The sequence below is a fragment of the Leucoraja erinacea genome, chromosome 24 (assembly GCF_028641065.1).
Source record: "Leucoraja erinacea ecotype New England chromosome 24, Leri_hhj_1, whole genome shotgun sequence".
Lineage (NCBI taxonomy): Eukaryota > Metazoa > Chordata > Chondrichthyes > Rajiformes > Rajidae > Leucoraja > Leucoraja erinaceus.
This window is the reverse complement of record NC_073400.1, coordinates 6,968,236-6,986,074: the sequence shown is the minus strand read 5'-3', so window position 1 is coordinate 6,986,074 and position 17,839 is coordinate 6,968,236. Positions and strand designations below refer to the sequence as shown.

The 17,839-nt window shown below is 38.7% G+C and overlaps 1 protein-coding gene across 11 annotated transcripts in view; it reads left to right on the top strand.

Moving 5' to 3' along the window:
* The window catches only part of LOC129708602 (homeodomain-interacting protein kinase 1-like), a 100,790-nt gene extending 83,268 nt beyond the window's left edge, over positions 1-17,522 (top strand). For all 11 annotated transcript variants that reach the window (XM_055654438.1, XM_055654448.1, XM_055654445.1 and 8 more), the window contains 3 exons: positions 939-1,189; positions 3,013-3,125; positions 11,705-17,522. In XM_055654438.1, the coding sequence (XP_055510413.1) occupies positions 939-1,189; positions 3,013-3,125; positions 11,705-12,190 (850 nt within the window). In that variant the 3' untranslated portion in view covers positions 12,191-17,522. The remainder of the gene's footprint in view (positions 1-938; positions 1,190-3,012; positions 3,126-11,704) is intronic.
* Positions 17,523-17,839: the final 317 nt, after the last annotated feature.

The window sequence follows — 17,839 nt, the reverse complement described above, 5'->3', positions numbered from 1 at the left end:
AGGTGGACCTGTGTAAGGTGAATAACAGGTGGGTGGTTTTATACAATAATTTAGCGCACAAACTGCTTTCAAGTGCAACCCAGATAGATAAGATTTCAGAGGGGACGATGAAGCATTTTTTGTTTCTGCAGTTTATTAGAACATGGTTTACTTGTCTTGGAGCTTGGGTTACAATTTCTTCATCTTAAAAACATGGTTTTGAATTGGCATGTTATTTTGGTTGCTACTGCTGGGTTTAATTAAATCTACCAAGTTTTCTTTTTCCTCTAAATACCTCTTCACTTGGTAGTTGAGATTAAAGTCAGCTCAATGTTTGAACTGGCAAATTTAAACATCACAAAAAAAATTCTAAATTGTAATTCATTGGTATTTTTGACTTTTGTCCCATTTATGTGTTTTACTTTAATTTGAAGTGGCACGAGTGATCCATAACTGACACTCTCCCTCTAATTTTTCGGCACATGTCTGGACAACCGTTTAAACAAAGTCAAAACATTCATAATTTTTACGCATTTTTGAAAATTAAAACAAAGTTAACACCTAAAAATGTACACGTTCAAGCAATTAAAATCATCTAAGCTCTTTTTTAATGGAGTTTCCACAGTAACTGGTGCAGAATTACTGCTTCCTCGCTGGAATCCTATCAACCTGGACAATAAAAAAAAAACTGTAGAGCAGACAATAACTTCAGGACCTAACATGTATACAACTATCTCAAATTAGCTGACTTTTCTTGTTGTTTGGGATGAAAATGAGGAAGAAATATAGCTCAATCCAGTAGCAGTTTATTATTCTAGAACCTATTTTTACCACTTGAGATTCCAGTAATATTGCTTTGTCTGCTTTTCAGTGTCAGCAATTCAGTGTAGCACAATATTTTCTAATCCCAGTCGTACAAGTATTGAAACCTAATCAAATGTTTTTCATTTTCTCTCTAGCTCTGGTGTGAAGCAGAGGTCCAATGTCATCAGCTATGTTACTGTCCATGATTCTTTAGAATCTGACTCCTCAAATAGTAACAGTCCCTATCCATGTGAACGGCCTCGAGCAACACACGTTATCAGTAGTACACAAGACCTGCCCAAGAGAAGTATGGATGCTTGTCATAATTCTGGATCTCGCACCATCATCGTTCAGCCTTTGAAGGCACAAGTCAGTGAAAGTATGGGAGATAGCGGCAGTTTGTCAGGTAGGAATGCAATTTTACATCAAAATTTAATTGAGTTATCCAAATTATTGCAATCTTTCTTGGATCATTTTATCTTAATTTCCAAACTTATTCTGAATCTGTGGCAAACAAATATCGTATCGGCAAGAGTTTAACTGGAATGAATAGAGATATTCATCAACACTATTATTTAATTTTTATTCCGTGTTATTCATCCTCTCTTAATCTTTTATATGCTGCCATTTTTCCCATGGAACTCACTGAATTTAAACAAAGTGCTGAAAATGTAAATTCACCATGGCCCTGGTTCCCAATCTTTTTATAATCTCACTAAATGAATAAATAGCACGGGAACAGTACCTGGTGAGTCAGACACACACCATCCGGATTCCCAAACATGGAGGTAACAAATTATTGCACTTCACTATAAAGCTCCAACAAGACTCATATTAATTTTGTGGACAACTGTATAAAGTGGATGATTTGAGAGCTGCACTCATTGTGGAAACACTTCTTCAAAAAATATACTGATTAGACAATATGACGATAGACAATAGGTGCAGGAGTAGGCAATTCGGCCCTTCAAGCTGATCATCCCCAAAAAGTACCCCGTTCCTGCCTTCTCCCCATATCCCCTGACTCTGCTATTTTTAAGAGCCCTATCTAGCTCTCTTGAAAGCATCCAGAGAACCTGCCTCCACCGCCCTCTGAGGCAGAGAATTCCACAGACTCACCACTCTGTGAGAAAAAGTGTTTCCTCGTCTCCGTTCTAAATGGCTTGCTCTTTATTCTTAAACTGTGGCCCCTGGTTCTGGACTCCCCCAACATCGGGAACATGTTTCCTGCCTCTAGCGTGTCCAAGCCCTTAATAATCGTATATGTTTCAATGAGATACCCTCTCATCCTTCTAAACTCCAGAGTGTGCAAGCCCAGCTGCTCCATTCTCTCAGCATATGACAGTCCCGCCATCCTGGGAATTAACCTTGTAAACCTACGCTGCACTACCTCAATAGCAATAATGTCCTTCCTCAAATTAGGGGACCAAAACTGTACACAATACTCCTGGTGTGGTCTCACTAGGGCTCTGTACAACTGCAGAAGGACCTCTTTGCTCCTATATTCGATTACTCTTGTTATAAAGGCCAACATGCCATTCGCTTTCTTCACTGCCTGCTGCACCTGCATGCTTACTTTCATAGACTGACGTACAAGGACCCCCAGATCCCGTTGTACTTCCTCTTTTCCCAACTTGATGCCATTTAGACAGTAATCTGCCTTCCTGTTTTTTCTATCAAAGTGGATAACCTCACATTTATCCGCATTAAAATTCATCTGCCATGCATCTGCCCACTCCCCCAATCTGTCCAAGTCAACCTGCATTCTCATAGCATCTTCCTCACAGTTCACTCTGCCACCCAGCTTTGTGTCATCTGTAAATTTGCTAATGTTACTTCATCCAAATCATTGATGTATATTGTAAATAGCTGCGGTCTCAGCACCGAGCCTTGCGGTACCCCACTAGTCACTGCCTGCCATTCTGAAAGGGACCCGTTAATCCCTACTCTTTGTTTCCTGTCTGCCAACCACTTCTCTATCCATGTCAGCACTCTGCCCCCAATACCATGTGCCCTAATTTTGCCCACTAATCTCCTATGTGAGACCTTATCAAATGCTTAGATTCTTCAAATTGGATTACTCAGGCTCAGATAAATTGGGTTGTGTGGCTGTTTATTCTGCTTCCTCTGCTGTGCTGGCTTGAATTCTTGCCATTCAATGGAGTTGAAGTTTTGCATGTTTTATTGGTTGTGGTTTATCTACTCACTTTTTTACTGTGCCCTTTATAGGCTTTTTTACAAATGTCTACAAGGCTAAAACAGGCTTGCCTATGAGTGGGCAGACTTCAAGCTCAAATACACCAACGATGTACCGGCAACGGCAGCCTCTGAACCTCAGTCAGGTATGGAAAACCTTCAGTTTTATAACAGCAGGGTACATTTTTGTTTTGTGGGAGATGAGCAGCTTTTCAAAGTTTCCAGCAGTCATTCATCAAGACGTTTCCTTCTGTTCAGTTTTTATGCATTGAGAAGCTTAAGTACCATGTAAGGAAAGAGAACATATCTTGCAAGTTAATAAGGTTTAAGATGAAGATTGAGAACGTCGCAATGAGGACCAAACGCATTATTGTAAAAAGTATTCTCATAGTAGAACAGTACTGGGAGACAAATAAAATGGTGATCAGCAGTGTCAAATGTCTTTCCTCCACTAGCAGCAAGAACACATTAGGCAATAATGATGCACAATGGAGAATAGCAAAATAAATGCTGAATTGAAATTAAGTAACACAAACACTCTGTACATAACAAACAAGGATATGTGCAAAGATTAGTAGGGATAAAGCCAAACACCAAAATTGGAAGCCAAAGGGAGCATATAAATGCAAGTTCTTATAGCAAATATTTTAACAGATAAATATCAAAATAGGTAGAATAGTGAATGGATAGTCCAAGGAATGGTGACCTAATCAGACTAATGACAGTGGCAGGAATAATATGTAATCTTGTTTAAAAAATGTTAGAATAGATATCCAGAAATTGAAAATGTCAGAAACGAATCGATTGTAATTGAAATGGAAATTGAAGCCAAATAATGTTCAGTTTAACCGCTTCTTTGCTTGACTTAAAACTAATTGCTGAAGAAAGTTCCTTCAACCATACAGCCTCCAATGTCTAAATTATTGCCAGATTGAATGATTTATCTTTAGATGTTTTAAACATTGTGCCAGTTTGCTGTCACAAACTGATTTAGAATCATTACTTGCAGTTAGTTAACTGGGTAATGCGATTTATAAAAACGTTCCTTTGGTGATTAAACTATTTGAGCTGTAATCATCAAATTACACCAAGTACCATTTAAAAAATATTATTTGAATATTTTCTTTGTTTTTAAATCTATGTTATCACATTGATTTATAGCAAACAAGTTTAAATCAAAACTTGAAATGGAAACGATTTAAAGGATCAAGGGTCTCGACCTGAAACATCACCCATTCCTTCTCACCAGAGATGCTGCCTGTCCTGCTGAGTTACTTCAGCTTTTTGTGTCTATCTTTGGTTTAAACCAGCATCTGCAGTTCCTTCCTACACAAAAAGATCAATTCATTTTGGTTGCAGTGTTGGTCTGGATTCCAATTGTGCCCAAAGTGACTATCCACCAATTGGATTTCCAGAAAGTTATTCATAATATATTTCGGAAGATGCAGGATGAAAGTCAGAACTAGGATTGACAATGAATCATAATTAACTCAAAGACAAGTTGATTTTTAACATAAAATTGTGCAAGTTAAGTAACATTTTAATCTGGACTTCCTGTTGCACAGGAAATGTGTTGCATGAACAACCCGAGTAGGAGTTTCTTACTGAAGCCAAAGATATGTGACAATCCTTGCACCACCGGCAAGACACTGGGGAGTGGGAGTTTGGAACCTGAATAGAACCAGTCCATAAAACTGGAAATGTAACATTTTGATAGATGTGATAGCCATCAAACATGTTAAAAAATACATTCAGAAATATTAAAAAAAAATATGCAAACTAATAAAAGTAATGAACTTTTAATTAGGCGGTTCAGGAAATATTTAAAAACTTGATTATTGAACAGCGCTGTTAGAACTAAATAACTTGTGATTAACATTTTAAATTGCTTGACAGCCCTAGTCAGAACAAACTGAGTTGTTACAAGTACCAGCTGAATAGGGATAGAAGCTGACTGAAACAGAAAACAGAAAGCAAGGGTTAAAGGTAGTAACTCCGGTTGGCATATGGTGGGGTCAATCAACTGCTGCAGGCAGCATCTCCATGGAGAACATGGATAGGTGATATTTCGGATCGGGACCCTTCAGACTGAATGTGGTAAGGGGAGGGGAAACCTCGAAGAGAGGTGGGGGTGGGACAGTGCATACCTGCCAACTAGTCCGATTTTATCGTATTTGTTCCGATTTTTAAGTGTGAAAAATCGGAACAGTATGATTTTGAAATGAGGGGGGAAAAACGGCCAATCAACCGCTGTCTCAAAGGGGGTTGCGTCCAATCACCGACCAGCTTCCCATAAAATTCCCGCCCAATTAGCCGCTGTCTCCAAGGGCATTGGGTCCAATAACATAATGCGCTGGTCACTCGGCGGCCAATCAGACGCTGTCTTCAAGGGGTGTTGCGGCCAATCACCGACCAGCTTCCTTTACTGAAGCAGAAGATGGCTGCCCCCAACACTTTGTCTCTGCTGTTTGTACACAGTGCTAGGCAGAGAGACATTTCAGGTGTAGGTGTGTGTGGGGGGAAGGGGGAGGGAAAGTGGGGGGTGGGGGGGGGGGGGGGGGGGAGTTGCAGGGAGTGAGAAGAAGGGGGGGGGGGGGGGGTGGAGATTCCTTCCTTCTTCCTTACATCCAGCCCTTTAATGTTTCCCCAGGCCATGGGGAAACGTTGCTACCAAATGACTTTCAAAGATGAACTTCTGAACAAATGCAAGAAAGCAGCTATGACCTATAATACACAATAAACCATATTTCAAATGCACATTAACCAAGTTATGCATTCTTGTACTCTTACATGGGTATGACTGCACATAATTTATTTTTTCTCATCTGCAAAATGGCACAGCGTAAAAATACTGATTTCCTCAGCAAAATACTGATTTTCAGGTACTAGAATACTGAAATGCTCTGACAAAACTTGACAGCTCTGAATATATCGTGATATCGGCAAACTACTTTAAAAAAAAAAAAAAAACCCTTAAAATCCAGGAGCTAAGGCGGGCTCCTGGACCCCACCCGCCTTCAACGCTCGCACTCCGTCAACCCGTGCACTCAGAGTAAGATTTTTCATTTTCAAATGTTGGCAGGTATGACAGTGCCTAACAAATAATAGGTGGACAGGTAGACACAAAATGCTGGAGTAACTCAGCGGTTCAGGCAGCATCTCTGGAGAGAAGGAATGGATGACATTTCGGGTCGAGACCCTTCTTCAGCCTATAATAATATGTGGATACGGGGGGGGGGGGGGGGGGGGGGGTGTTTTGATTGGCAGATGGTTGGACAAAGGCAAGCAATGAAAAGATTGAGAGGGGTAGAAGATGTACAAATGAGAAAGAAAGATGTGCGAAATGTGAAGCCAGAAGAAAGATATAGGTGGAAAGGGAGAAATGGGTGCTCATCCAGGGAAGAGTAAGGGGAAAAAAGCAGGGCAGGTATTTGTATGTAATTTATCCCAAATTGGATGATTCAGTGTTTATACTGTTGGGTTGTAAGCTATCCAATTGGAATATGAGCTGCTATTCCTCTAGTTTGCGTGTGGCCTACTCTGGCAACAGAGGAAGCCCTGGACAGAAATGTCAGTATGGGAATTGAGAGAGGAGTTAGCAACTGACCGATTCAGCAGTCCTTGGTGGACGCATTGCAAGTGTTTGACTGCCTGATCTACCCTTAGTTTCACCGATGTAAAGGAGGCCACATTAGCAGCACCGAATGCAATAGATGGCAATGCATTTTGATAGGTTGATGAAGACCTCAAACTCAAATGTCTTAAAATGGGATGGAGAAACTAGGATTTAGGAGCACAGGTACACTAAAGATTAAAAGCTGTAATGCAAATTGAAGCAAGCAAAGCAATGGATCTCATGGTTTTAATAGCATTAGAAGTGGAAAAATAGAAAAGTTATGTGAACCATGCATAAAACTTTATTTGGATACTTAAAGCATTTCTGGCTTTTTACAGATGTAGAGATACCTGGTGGTACAGAACATATTTGTCTTTATGATACCAGAAATTAGTTTATAGATCTCTTGAAAGGCTGAATAGGTACGGTGCCTTTTTGTCTCAATAAAAGGGCTGATGGAGGCCTTCAAGATTATGAAATAGTTTAGGTGGCTAGTAATAATTGCCTAAATAACTGTCATAAAAATTGAGGAAATCACAGAAAATGTACCACATTGATGGTCGGAATCTCTTCTAAGATGCAACTATCACTATCCACATTTTGTGTCACAAGGTCTTTTTTGAAATTCCAATTCTTTAATAATAATTTGTAAAATGGTATGATCCCAACAAGAGATATTTGTTTTTGTTCTCGGATACTGACAAGACTATATTGACCTCCTATTTTAAGGAATGCTATTACTGAATTGGAAACATTGCAAAGAAAATTCCTGAGATCTTTACCTGGACGCGTAGGTTGTGTTGTGAGGAAAGGCAGCACTTTTGAAGAGCGAGATGGGACAGGAAACAGACCATGCAAGTTCTTCAAGGTTTTTAACAGCTGGGTGTGGAAAGTAGGTTTATTATGGGTAAATCTAGAACTAAAAATTAGGCAGATTTAAAGGGACCTTTCTCAAAAGGGTACGGGTATCTGGTATTCTTTCTGAAAAGGCAGTTGAGGTAAAAAAAATGTTTTAAGGCAGGTTAGATGAGCAAGTGGAAAGTTGTGATTATGTGGGAAACATGGGTGTGGTCATAGGAATAGGTATAAAAGACTGAGTGTCTATTCCAGCTCCTTTGTTCATATTTATTATCCATTGACATTTGTCCCAGAAAAATGAAACTGGACATTTTAATAGCAGCTGCATATGCAACTAAATGAATATGTGGCGATCAGCACATTTGCATTTACAAAGCACCTTTTCTATACAGTGCCCTCCATAATGTTTGGGACAAAGACCCATCATTTATTTATTTTGCCTCTGTACTCCACAATTTGAGATTTGTAATAGAAAAAAATCACATGTGGTTAAAGTGCACATTGTCAGATTATATTAAAGGGTATTTTTATACATTTTGGTTTCACCATTTAGAAATTACAATGGTGTTTATACCTAGTCTCCACATTTCAGGGCACCATAATGTTTGGGACACATGGCTTCACAGGTGTTTGTAGTTGCTCAGGTGTGTTTAATTGCCTCCTTAATGCAAGTATAAGAGAAACCTAGACTTTCCTCCACTTTCCATCACCTTTAGAACCTTTATTGCTGTTTATTAAAGTTGTGCCAAAGAAAGCCAAAGAAGCCATTATGAGACTGAGAAACAAGAATGCAACTGTTAGAGACATCAGCCAAACCTTAGGCTTACCAAAATCAACTATTTGGAACATCATTAAGAAGAAAGAGAGCACTGGTGAGCTTACTATTCGCAAAGGGTCTGGCAGGCCAAGAAAGACCTCCACAGCTGATGACAGAATAATTCTCTCTGAAATAACGAAAAATCCCCAAACACCTGTCCGACAGATCAGAAACACTCTTCCGGACCACTGTCTGCAGAAGACTTCATGAACTGAAATGCAGAAGCCACACTGCAAGATGCAAACCATTGGTTAGCTGCAAAAATAGGGTGGCCAGGTTACAGTTTGCCAAGAAATACTTAAAAGAGAAAACACAGTTCTGGAAAAAGGCCTTGTGGACAGATGAGATGAAGATTAACTTATACCTGAGTGATGGCAAGAGGAAAGTATGGAGGAGAGAAGGAACTGCCCAAAATTCAAAGCATACCACCTCATCTGTGAAATACGGTGGGGCTGTTATGGCCTTGGCATGTATGGCTGCTGAAGGTACTGGCTCACTCATCTTCATTGATGATAGAACTGCTGATGGTAGTAGCATAATGAATTCTGAAGTGTATAGACACATCCCATCTGGTCAAGTTCAAACAAATGCCTCAAAGCCTATTGGCCAGTGGTTCATTCTGCAACAAGACAATGATCTCAAACGTACTGCTAAAGCAACAAAGGAGTTTTTCAAAGCTAAACAAATGGTCAATTCTTGAGTAGCCAAGTCAATCGCCCGATCTGAACCAAATTGAGCTTGTCTTTTATATGCTGAAGAGAAAACTGAAGGAGACTAGTCCCCAAAACAAGCATAAGCTAAATAAGGCTGCAATAGAGGCCTGGCAGGGCATCACCAGAGAAGACACCCAGCAACTGGTGATGTCCATGAATCACAGACTTCAAGCAGTCATTGCATGCAAAGGATATGCAACAAAATACTAAACATGACTACTTTCATTTACATGACATTGCTGTGTCCCAAACATTATGGTGCCCTGAAATGGTGGTTTATGTATAAACACTGCTGTAAGTTCGACATGGTGAAACCAAAATGTATAAAAATGGCCTTTATTAAAATCTGACAATGTACACTTTAACCACGTGTTTTTTTTTCTATTACATATCTCAAATCGTGGAGTACAGAGGCAAATAAATAAATGATGGGTCTTTGTCCCAAACTTATGGAGGGCACTGTATGTCATAGAAACATAGAAATTAGGTGCAGGAGTAGGCCATTCGGCCCTTCGAGCCTGCACCGCCATTCAATATGATCATGGCTGATCATCCAACTCCGTATCCTGTACCTGCCTTCTCTCCATGCCCCCTGATCTCTTTAGCCACAAGGGACATATCTAACTCCCTCTTAAATATAGCCAATGAACTGGCCTCAACTACCTTCTGCGGGAGAGAATTCCAGAGATTCACCACTCTCTGTGTGAAAAAATGTCAGAGCATTGTGAATGCCTTTTTGTAGAAAAAGAAAATACAGGACAAATGGCTAAAAGCAAATCAACTAAATGGGTTTTGTGGAGCACCAGGAGAGAAGTTTTGGAAGAGAATCCCACTGCTTAATTCAAGGCATCAGAAAGGAATGATGGCAGTCGCAGAATTATGACATGTCAGGATGTGCAAAAGACAGACTAAAGAGATCCTGAAGAATTATTGGACTGGAGGATGTTAGTGATAAGGGGGATCAAGGTCACAACCCATTTAAAAAGGCAATGATGATTTTATACAGACCTTGATAGACCAGGCTGTGATAAACCTGTAGCACGTGCGCAAGAACGATTAAGAGGGAAATGGGCCAAATGTGGGTTTATGGGTCCAGCGTAGATGGACATCTTGGTCAGGATATTGATTTGAGTTGAAGGACCTGTTTCAGTGTTACATGCCTCTGATTCTATATTGATTAGAAGTAGTGGCAGGTAGAAATATTCCTTTCCTGAATCAGCTTCAAGCTTTTGACAGCAAACAAATGGTCAGATTTCTGTGGGATTTCAGCTAATTATATTTGGTTGCTAATCCATCACGATAACGGCTGCCCTACCATTTGTGTTCCATTGCATATTATTAAGCGAGCCAAATTCCAAGGATATCAGCCCTTTTGCTACATTAACAAGAGTTTTATTTAGGAGAGTGATTCTCAGTAAACAGAAATAGCCACTAATTCAAAATAATCCTTCCACAGGTTTATTGCAGAAATATTCTGGTATAATGATGGTTATTATCAATGAATAATCCAGTGATTAACACTACTTGTTTCTATATATTTGTTTTAAAATGTAGTCTGAGGACGTCACACTTTGCTGAGGCTTTCTATCTTGCAGCTTTCCATTCTTTAAACTGCAAAATGGTTGGCTGAAAAACAAGGAAACACACAAATCCCAGCTACTACCTCAAATTAAGACTGCTGTCTTCAGTTTAGTTTAGTTTATTGCCACATGTACGAGGTACCGTGAAAAGCTGTTGTTGCATGCTAAATAGTCTGTGGAAAGACAATACGTGATACCAATCAAGCCATTTAGTGTACAGATGCATGATAAAGGTAATAACGTTCAGTAACTTTAGGTAAAGCCAGTAAATTCCTATCAAAGGTAGTCCGAGGGTCACTAATGAGGTAGATGATAGTTCAGGACTGCTCTCAAGTTGTGGCAGGATGATTCAGTTGCCTGATAACAGCTGGGAAGAAACTATCCCTGGATCTGGAGGTGTGTGTTTTCACACTTCTATACCTTTTGCCCAATGGGAGATGGGAGAAGAGGGAGTGGCCAGGGTGCTTATGCTGCTGGTCTTGACGAGGCAGCTTGTGTATAAATGGAGTGAATGGAAGGGAGGTTGGTTTGTGTGATGGTCTGGGCTGCATCCACAATTCTCTTGCGGTCTTGGATGGAGCTATTCCCAAACCATGCTGCGATACACCCAATAAAATGCTTTCTACAGCGCATCAGTAGAGGTTGGTGAGAGTTGTTGGGGACATGCCAAACTTCCGAAGCCTTCTAAGGAAGTAGAGGCGTTGGTGTGCTTTCTTGGCCGTTACTTCAATATGGGTGATCCAGGAGAAGTGGTTGGTGATATTGACTCCTAGGAATTTGAAGTTTTCAACCACATCTACATCGCTGCCAATGCAAACTGGGGTATGTGTATCGCTTTACTTCCTGAAGTTGATCACTATCTCCTTTGTCCTGCTGACATTGAGGGAACGGTTGTTGTCTCGACACCAGGACACAAGGATCTCAATATCTTTCCTGTGTTCCGTCTCGTCATTTCAACTTTTTGGGTTAACTTGTTGATGTCCACAATGGTTTAAAAAATATATAATTAAAAAATTGCTTATTGCTGTATCACAAGTTCACTTTTATTGTCTGTATTTTCCAGAAGTCGCTTTTGATAAAGGTATATAACAATTTTGAAATGAAGAATGCTGTTTAATTGCTACTTCCTTTCTTTTCTTAGGCCCAACAGTCTATCTCTCAAGAGCGGAGTGTGAATCCTGGTCCCCGCAGGCAACAGGCATATGTGACACCCACTCTTGCCCAGGCTCCTTACTCTTTCCAGCATAATAGTCCGACGCATCCGGGTGTTCATCCCCATCTGACGGCAGTGCCAGCTCCGACGCATCTTTCAGGACAACCCCACATGTATACCTACACACCAACTGCTGCTTTGGCAACATCCAGTTCCATGGCACATCTTTTGAACCAACAAAACTCCTCCAGACACACCATGCAACAAGCCACGTACGCAGCTCATCCAACCAGTCTCCTCCAACAGGTGCCAGTCAGCATGGGCCCTAGCCTTCTGCCCTCTGCCAGTGTTGCTGCTAGCCAATACCAGCATCCATTTGCCACCCAGTCATACATTAATGCCTCTCGGGCTCCTACACTCTATGCTGGCTATCCACTCAGTCCCACTAAAATAAATCAGTATTCTTATCTGTAGCTCTCTTATTTGCGAATGTGCTGTGCTACTGTATGAGATCTAGACAAATCCAGTTTTGTATGAAGGAGGAGTGCACTTCGTTCCAATGATCAGGACTCTCTTCTGTGGCATCATATTTTGCTCTTGAATCGGGTCACGTGTCTGCAGAGCACCCATCAACAAGGAGACTTGGTTTTAACCCTTTTTTTCCTACAAGGGTATGGAAATGGACCATATTTTAACTATATTTTACAATGATTTCTAAATAATTTTCAAACCCTACAGAATTGCTGTTTGTTTTTAATTAGCTGTTGCTTTATTTTTGCCAGCTCTTTGCCTAAACACACTGAATCTGCTACTTGAAATGGGTTTATGCTGCTGAAAGTGTTAATACTATTGCTTAGGAAGTTAAACAATGCATTTTTTTCTAGACCTATTACATAATAAAATAGTGAGTAATGGATGTTCAGGTTGGGTTGGTTGTCATTGGAGCCTGAGTCAATCCTGACTTTCTTAACTCATTAATGGACATCTTTAGACATATCACTGTTTTGAGATGTTTTGGACCAGTTGTGAGAGGGCTTCGAAATTAATTAAAAATGTCTTCTTTTTTTTAAATAGTGCACAAAGTAGTTTTAAATATCACTTTTGTTATATTGTCAGCAATATTAATTTTGTATTAATTTAGATTTCTTAAAGTATTGATTTTTGAGTGGTAAAATGTGTAATTAAGTATTTTAAAGTGAGATTTGGAAACATTAACATGCTCTCGTAAGAAATTATTCCTTTTAACGTTTCACACAGTGGTAATATGTTGATGGAACTGCCATCCATGCAGGATTAGTGAGCTTTATTTAAAGCTGCAGGCTTAAAAGCTCTTTAATCACTGTTTCCATGATCTGGTGGCTTCTGTAAACTTAACGCCTATATCCTCATAATTGATCAAGAACTCGTGATATGTCAATGACATGATTTGGACGATGCCTGCTGGATTATGGAACAAAAAGAGTGAATTATTCCACGACATTCATTCATGCTTTAATTTTGTGAAGAATGAGGGAATATTTGAATTGTACAGCACATACTATACCATCTCTCTAAACAGGTATTGCAGTGATGTGTTCTGATACCTGTGTCACTGTTTGAATCCTTGTTCTGTGCAGCTGTCACTTAAATGTCATTAGTGCTGTTTTACATAATTGAAAATAATTGTGTGCACACATCCTATGTCTTTAAATTATATCCAATATTGTTCTAGAGCCATTTTGTTCCTTCTCCTATATAGCTTAATTGTTCCCTTAGTGTCACAGGATAAAAATGTGTTGCGCATCACCTCACTGTTTATAGATGACCTTCATCACTAAAATCTTTGGTATTAAATTGTTGGGTCAGTTATGCTTGTGCAAGACAATGATATTACTGCTATAATATCCTATGTACGTTAAGGTCTAGTTAGATTAATTCTAGCAAATAATACAGCTTTAGCATCTGGGCTGCAAAAGCAAGTCATGTGACTCTGAGCTTCCAGTGGAATTAGCTACAACTGTCTTTGGAATAAGTAAATTATGATACTTGAATTCTGTACTTTTAGTAACTTTTAGCTCCTTGATCATCCAGAGGAATTTTATTTTACATACCTGTCATTTTATGATAAATTAAGTTGGAACCTGTTGGAATGTACATGAAATGTCTTTAGATACATTTTGGATCTTTATTAATTGTTGTAGCACTGATGAAAAAGAAATTGTGTTTGAGAAGTGGTTGCAGAACAGGCATCATCTATGTGTTCTGAACGGGAGTAATTCTTTGACTCAGTTTTTGCACAGGTGTGAATGTTGTGGGGGTTTATTTGAGGAGTCCTTTCCCCTAGATAGTGCCTTAACAGATTTTTACATAGTGCATTGAATTAATACTTTTACACTGTGCTTTAGAAAATCCCAACCTGCTACAGTTAGAACATTGGACTTGTGTGCACGGAACACCTCTGGAGAGTACAAAACAAAGTGATGGGAGATGAGCACAGGAGAGGGTATTATGCTGTTGAAACTGATTTTAAATCTGTTAGTCTTTTTAAAAGCAAAATCAGTTGACAATTTTAACGTTTTTTTTAGTTTAGAAAAGGGAGATGACATTTGAAACAGTATTCTTTCTCTTTTGAAGTTATTTTTCTTTTTGTTTGGCACATATAACCATGCTCCTTTTAATGCAGCAAGCTACTTAGAATGTGAAAATGCATGAATCCATGTACTGTCCTTTAATTTTTAAGTTACAATGGTATGATTGAGCATATCATAATTTGTGTGAGGGTAGTGCAGTATTTTGATTTTCTTTTGAGTTTTTGGACAAGGAAAGTTATGTGCAATTAGGTTTAAGTGGTTGTGGTTGATCTAGATGTGTATTTTTTATTTTTATTTTGTTTTTTGATAGTTTGTGGATGCTTACATTCCTTGTGGCAGTAGGATTTGAGTTTGAGTAAACCCTTGGAAAGCAACAGTCCAGATTTTGGTTTCATGCAGGCAAACTGCCTGTGAAGCACATGTTCATCACACCAAAGAAAAGCCTATTTATTATGCCTCATTCACAGGGCATGGAATAAGTTGTATTGCTGAACAGATATGCAAGTATTTGTTAATCATTATATTCAAGCCCCCCCCCCCCAAAAAAAAAATTCTGCTATTGATTCCGACAACCTAAATGTTCTTGCTTGCAAAATGTTGCTTTATGCAGTTTGCAGTTGAAAGTAATAAGCACACTACTTCCCCTATCTGCTGTTGAAAGTGTTTATGTAAGCCATTTGTATTATAATGTTTGAAACTCTTATTTCATGCCCTGGTTTCATAAGGTTGCAAGGAGTTGGCATCTGTTTGGAGATCTTCCAGAGAAATGGCTTTCAGAGAAATGGCCTATGTTGAATAACCTCTGGTGTTGCAAAACCTATCTTGTTTTAAGACTTAATAGGGATAGTGTTGCAGGTGTTTCTGTACGAAAAGTTGTAGTTCTATGTATACATTTGGAGAGTGCAGATCTACATTAGAATTTACCACAGTGCCAGCTTCATATTATGATGAACTGGTAGAAATGTGAGGGTTTACAGAAAAAACACTAGCCTGCCGGTTCGGATGTTTTTTAGAAAAAATTAAATTTCTAACATGGAACAAACATTCCACAAATACTTATGTACCAGTTAACTTTCTACAACATTTTTTACAGTGTGCTCCATCCTATCAACCTTTTAGGTATCTTGAGTCATGTACTTTCTATTCACAACAAACTAGGTTTGTATGAAGCAAACCAAAGTGTGATTAGTGAGTAATTGGAGCTTTTTCTCTAGCCCAAGCATCTTACATGCCCGGATTTGTGTTTGACGTTAACACTGTCCGTGCACATCATTAGCGGGGTGGGGAGTGTTCCCAGGCTCACAAAAATCTGCACACAAAGTTGGTGTGTGTTTGTGTGGGTTAATTTGGTTCACTTGAACTTACGGGGGGAATTGGCCGGTGAGAAACAGTATATAAAAAATTTAGTCATTCAAACTTGAACTTTTTCCCAGAAGTGATTTCAGCTGCATTTGCTGGATAGATTTTCATCAAGATCAGAAACTCACTTTGCTACATCCCCGCCCCCCCAAATCCCTGGATAGTGCAGCATCTGGAATTTAGAAAATAAATTTGTATATTGTGATTTCACATTGGAATTTTGACAAGCTAAGTGTTCATTTTCTCACAACCAAGACACTGAGGCTCATACAGTGGCATTTCATGGTCCTGCTGTATTGTATCTGCTGGTGCATTTTTTGTCATTCTTAGCCTAAATTGAGAGGTTTTTAAAACTCGCATTTATAATCATAAAGATCAAAATAAGTCTTAATCTATGGCCAAACACACTGTATTCTGTTATTGTTATATGACGTAATCAGGAAATGCATTTGCCGCGTTTTGATTCATGTAGACTTTATATCCTGTCCAAACTGAAAAGCACCAGTTCCATGGAGCCGAGGAAAGTACTCATGATTTACATATTATTTTGTTCATTGTTATTGGTTGCAGGCATTGGATACTTTTGCAATGTTAGACATTTGTCCAATTCTGTATAAAGCGTCCAAACTTTCTGTAAGAAATCCGTGATGGCAAAACTCATTGAGATTTTCTTGTGGGATGGAGCAAAACACGCAATTTTAGAAGTTTGATTTTATGTATGAAAACATTTGCCCAGGAATAATGCTGGTTTTAACCATCAATGCAGGTCAAATAGATCTGTAGATAAATTTGCCAGTGCCCTTGCACCTTTTACGTACTACTTTGTAACAATTTTTTTGTCTAATGTTATGTAAGGAAACCATCTGTATCCTGTGTAAGTCATTTAGTATCTAAAATGTATATTTAAAGAGATAGGCGCCCACACTAGTTGTATTTGAAATGATTGACATACAATCGAAGCAACACCGAAATGAACCTTGTCACAGTCCACCTTTTGAATATCGATACAGTTTACTTTTGTTTTGTTGGGGAGAATGAAGGGATTAGGATTTAGACCAAGACTAATCATTAACCAAGTTAATTATGCAGCCAATTGATTTTTAAATATCATATATTATAACAACTTGATTTAAGTTCAACTGAGCATTTCTAGGGATTGAAGTCTGCTGCACTGATTCAAACAATTTTCCAGGATTTTTGTTGAACATAACCTGTGTAGGGCTGCAAAAGCACTGTCTCTTTAAAATCTATATAAACAGTATATATAGGGTTGACTTATATGGTTACATATGGGTGTCATTATTTACTGTTGGCTGGAAATAATGTTCTCATTATTTTGCTATATGTGTCTGCATTTATTAATGCTAATCATATGTGGGTGAACCTTAGTGTTTTTTTTAATAGTATGATTGTAGCGAATGCAACAATTGTTAGTAGCATATTTGGCTTGTATCATTGATATTGCTATAATAGGTTATTTGACTGGTTTGTATAATGTTATTTGCTACTCTAGTTCTTGTATGAACTGCGGTTTCTTACTTTTTGATATAGCTATGTGATTATCACATGTAATGTGTAGGCAGCTCATAGAAATTATTGATTTTTCTATGGTAGTCTGGCAGTTAAACTGTAGAGGTTATTGTAAAATAATAAATTTAACAAAAGATAAAAGAGATTATAGTTATTTAAAAAAAAAGTTCATAATACTAACTTTAAACTGGGAAAAGGGGTCCATTGTGATGAAACTGTTTTATCTTGTAATTCACTGTTTTATTGTCTTTGGTTTCCAAAGTAGCTTGTCTTCTGATTGAAGTATTTTCTACATATGTTATAAATGCATTGAGTTACCAATAAAATGGGCTACATTTGTGTATTTATTTTCCTGTGTTATGTATGAGTCCTGAAATTGGCCTCTTTTACGAAGCCATCTTACTGGATCAATAACAGCTCCCATCTTTCTGGTGTGTAGTTTTGTTGTCATTATCCATTTGGGAATCCTAGTCTAGATAGAGTACTAGAGGGAGAAGCTCAACTACATATGTATTACCTGATTCTAACAGCAGAGAAGTAGGACATCCAGTTGAGTTGACATCAACTAACTCTAGCCCAAGGTAATTAGATCAAGGAACTAATTGTAGACTTCAGAAAGAGGAAGTCAGGAGTCCACTTGCCAGTTTCGTAAGGTCATAAGTGA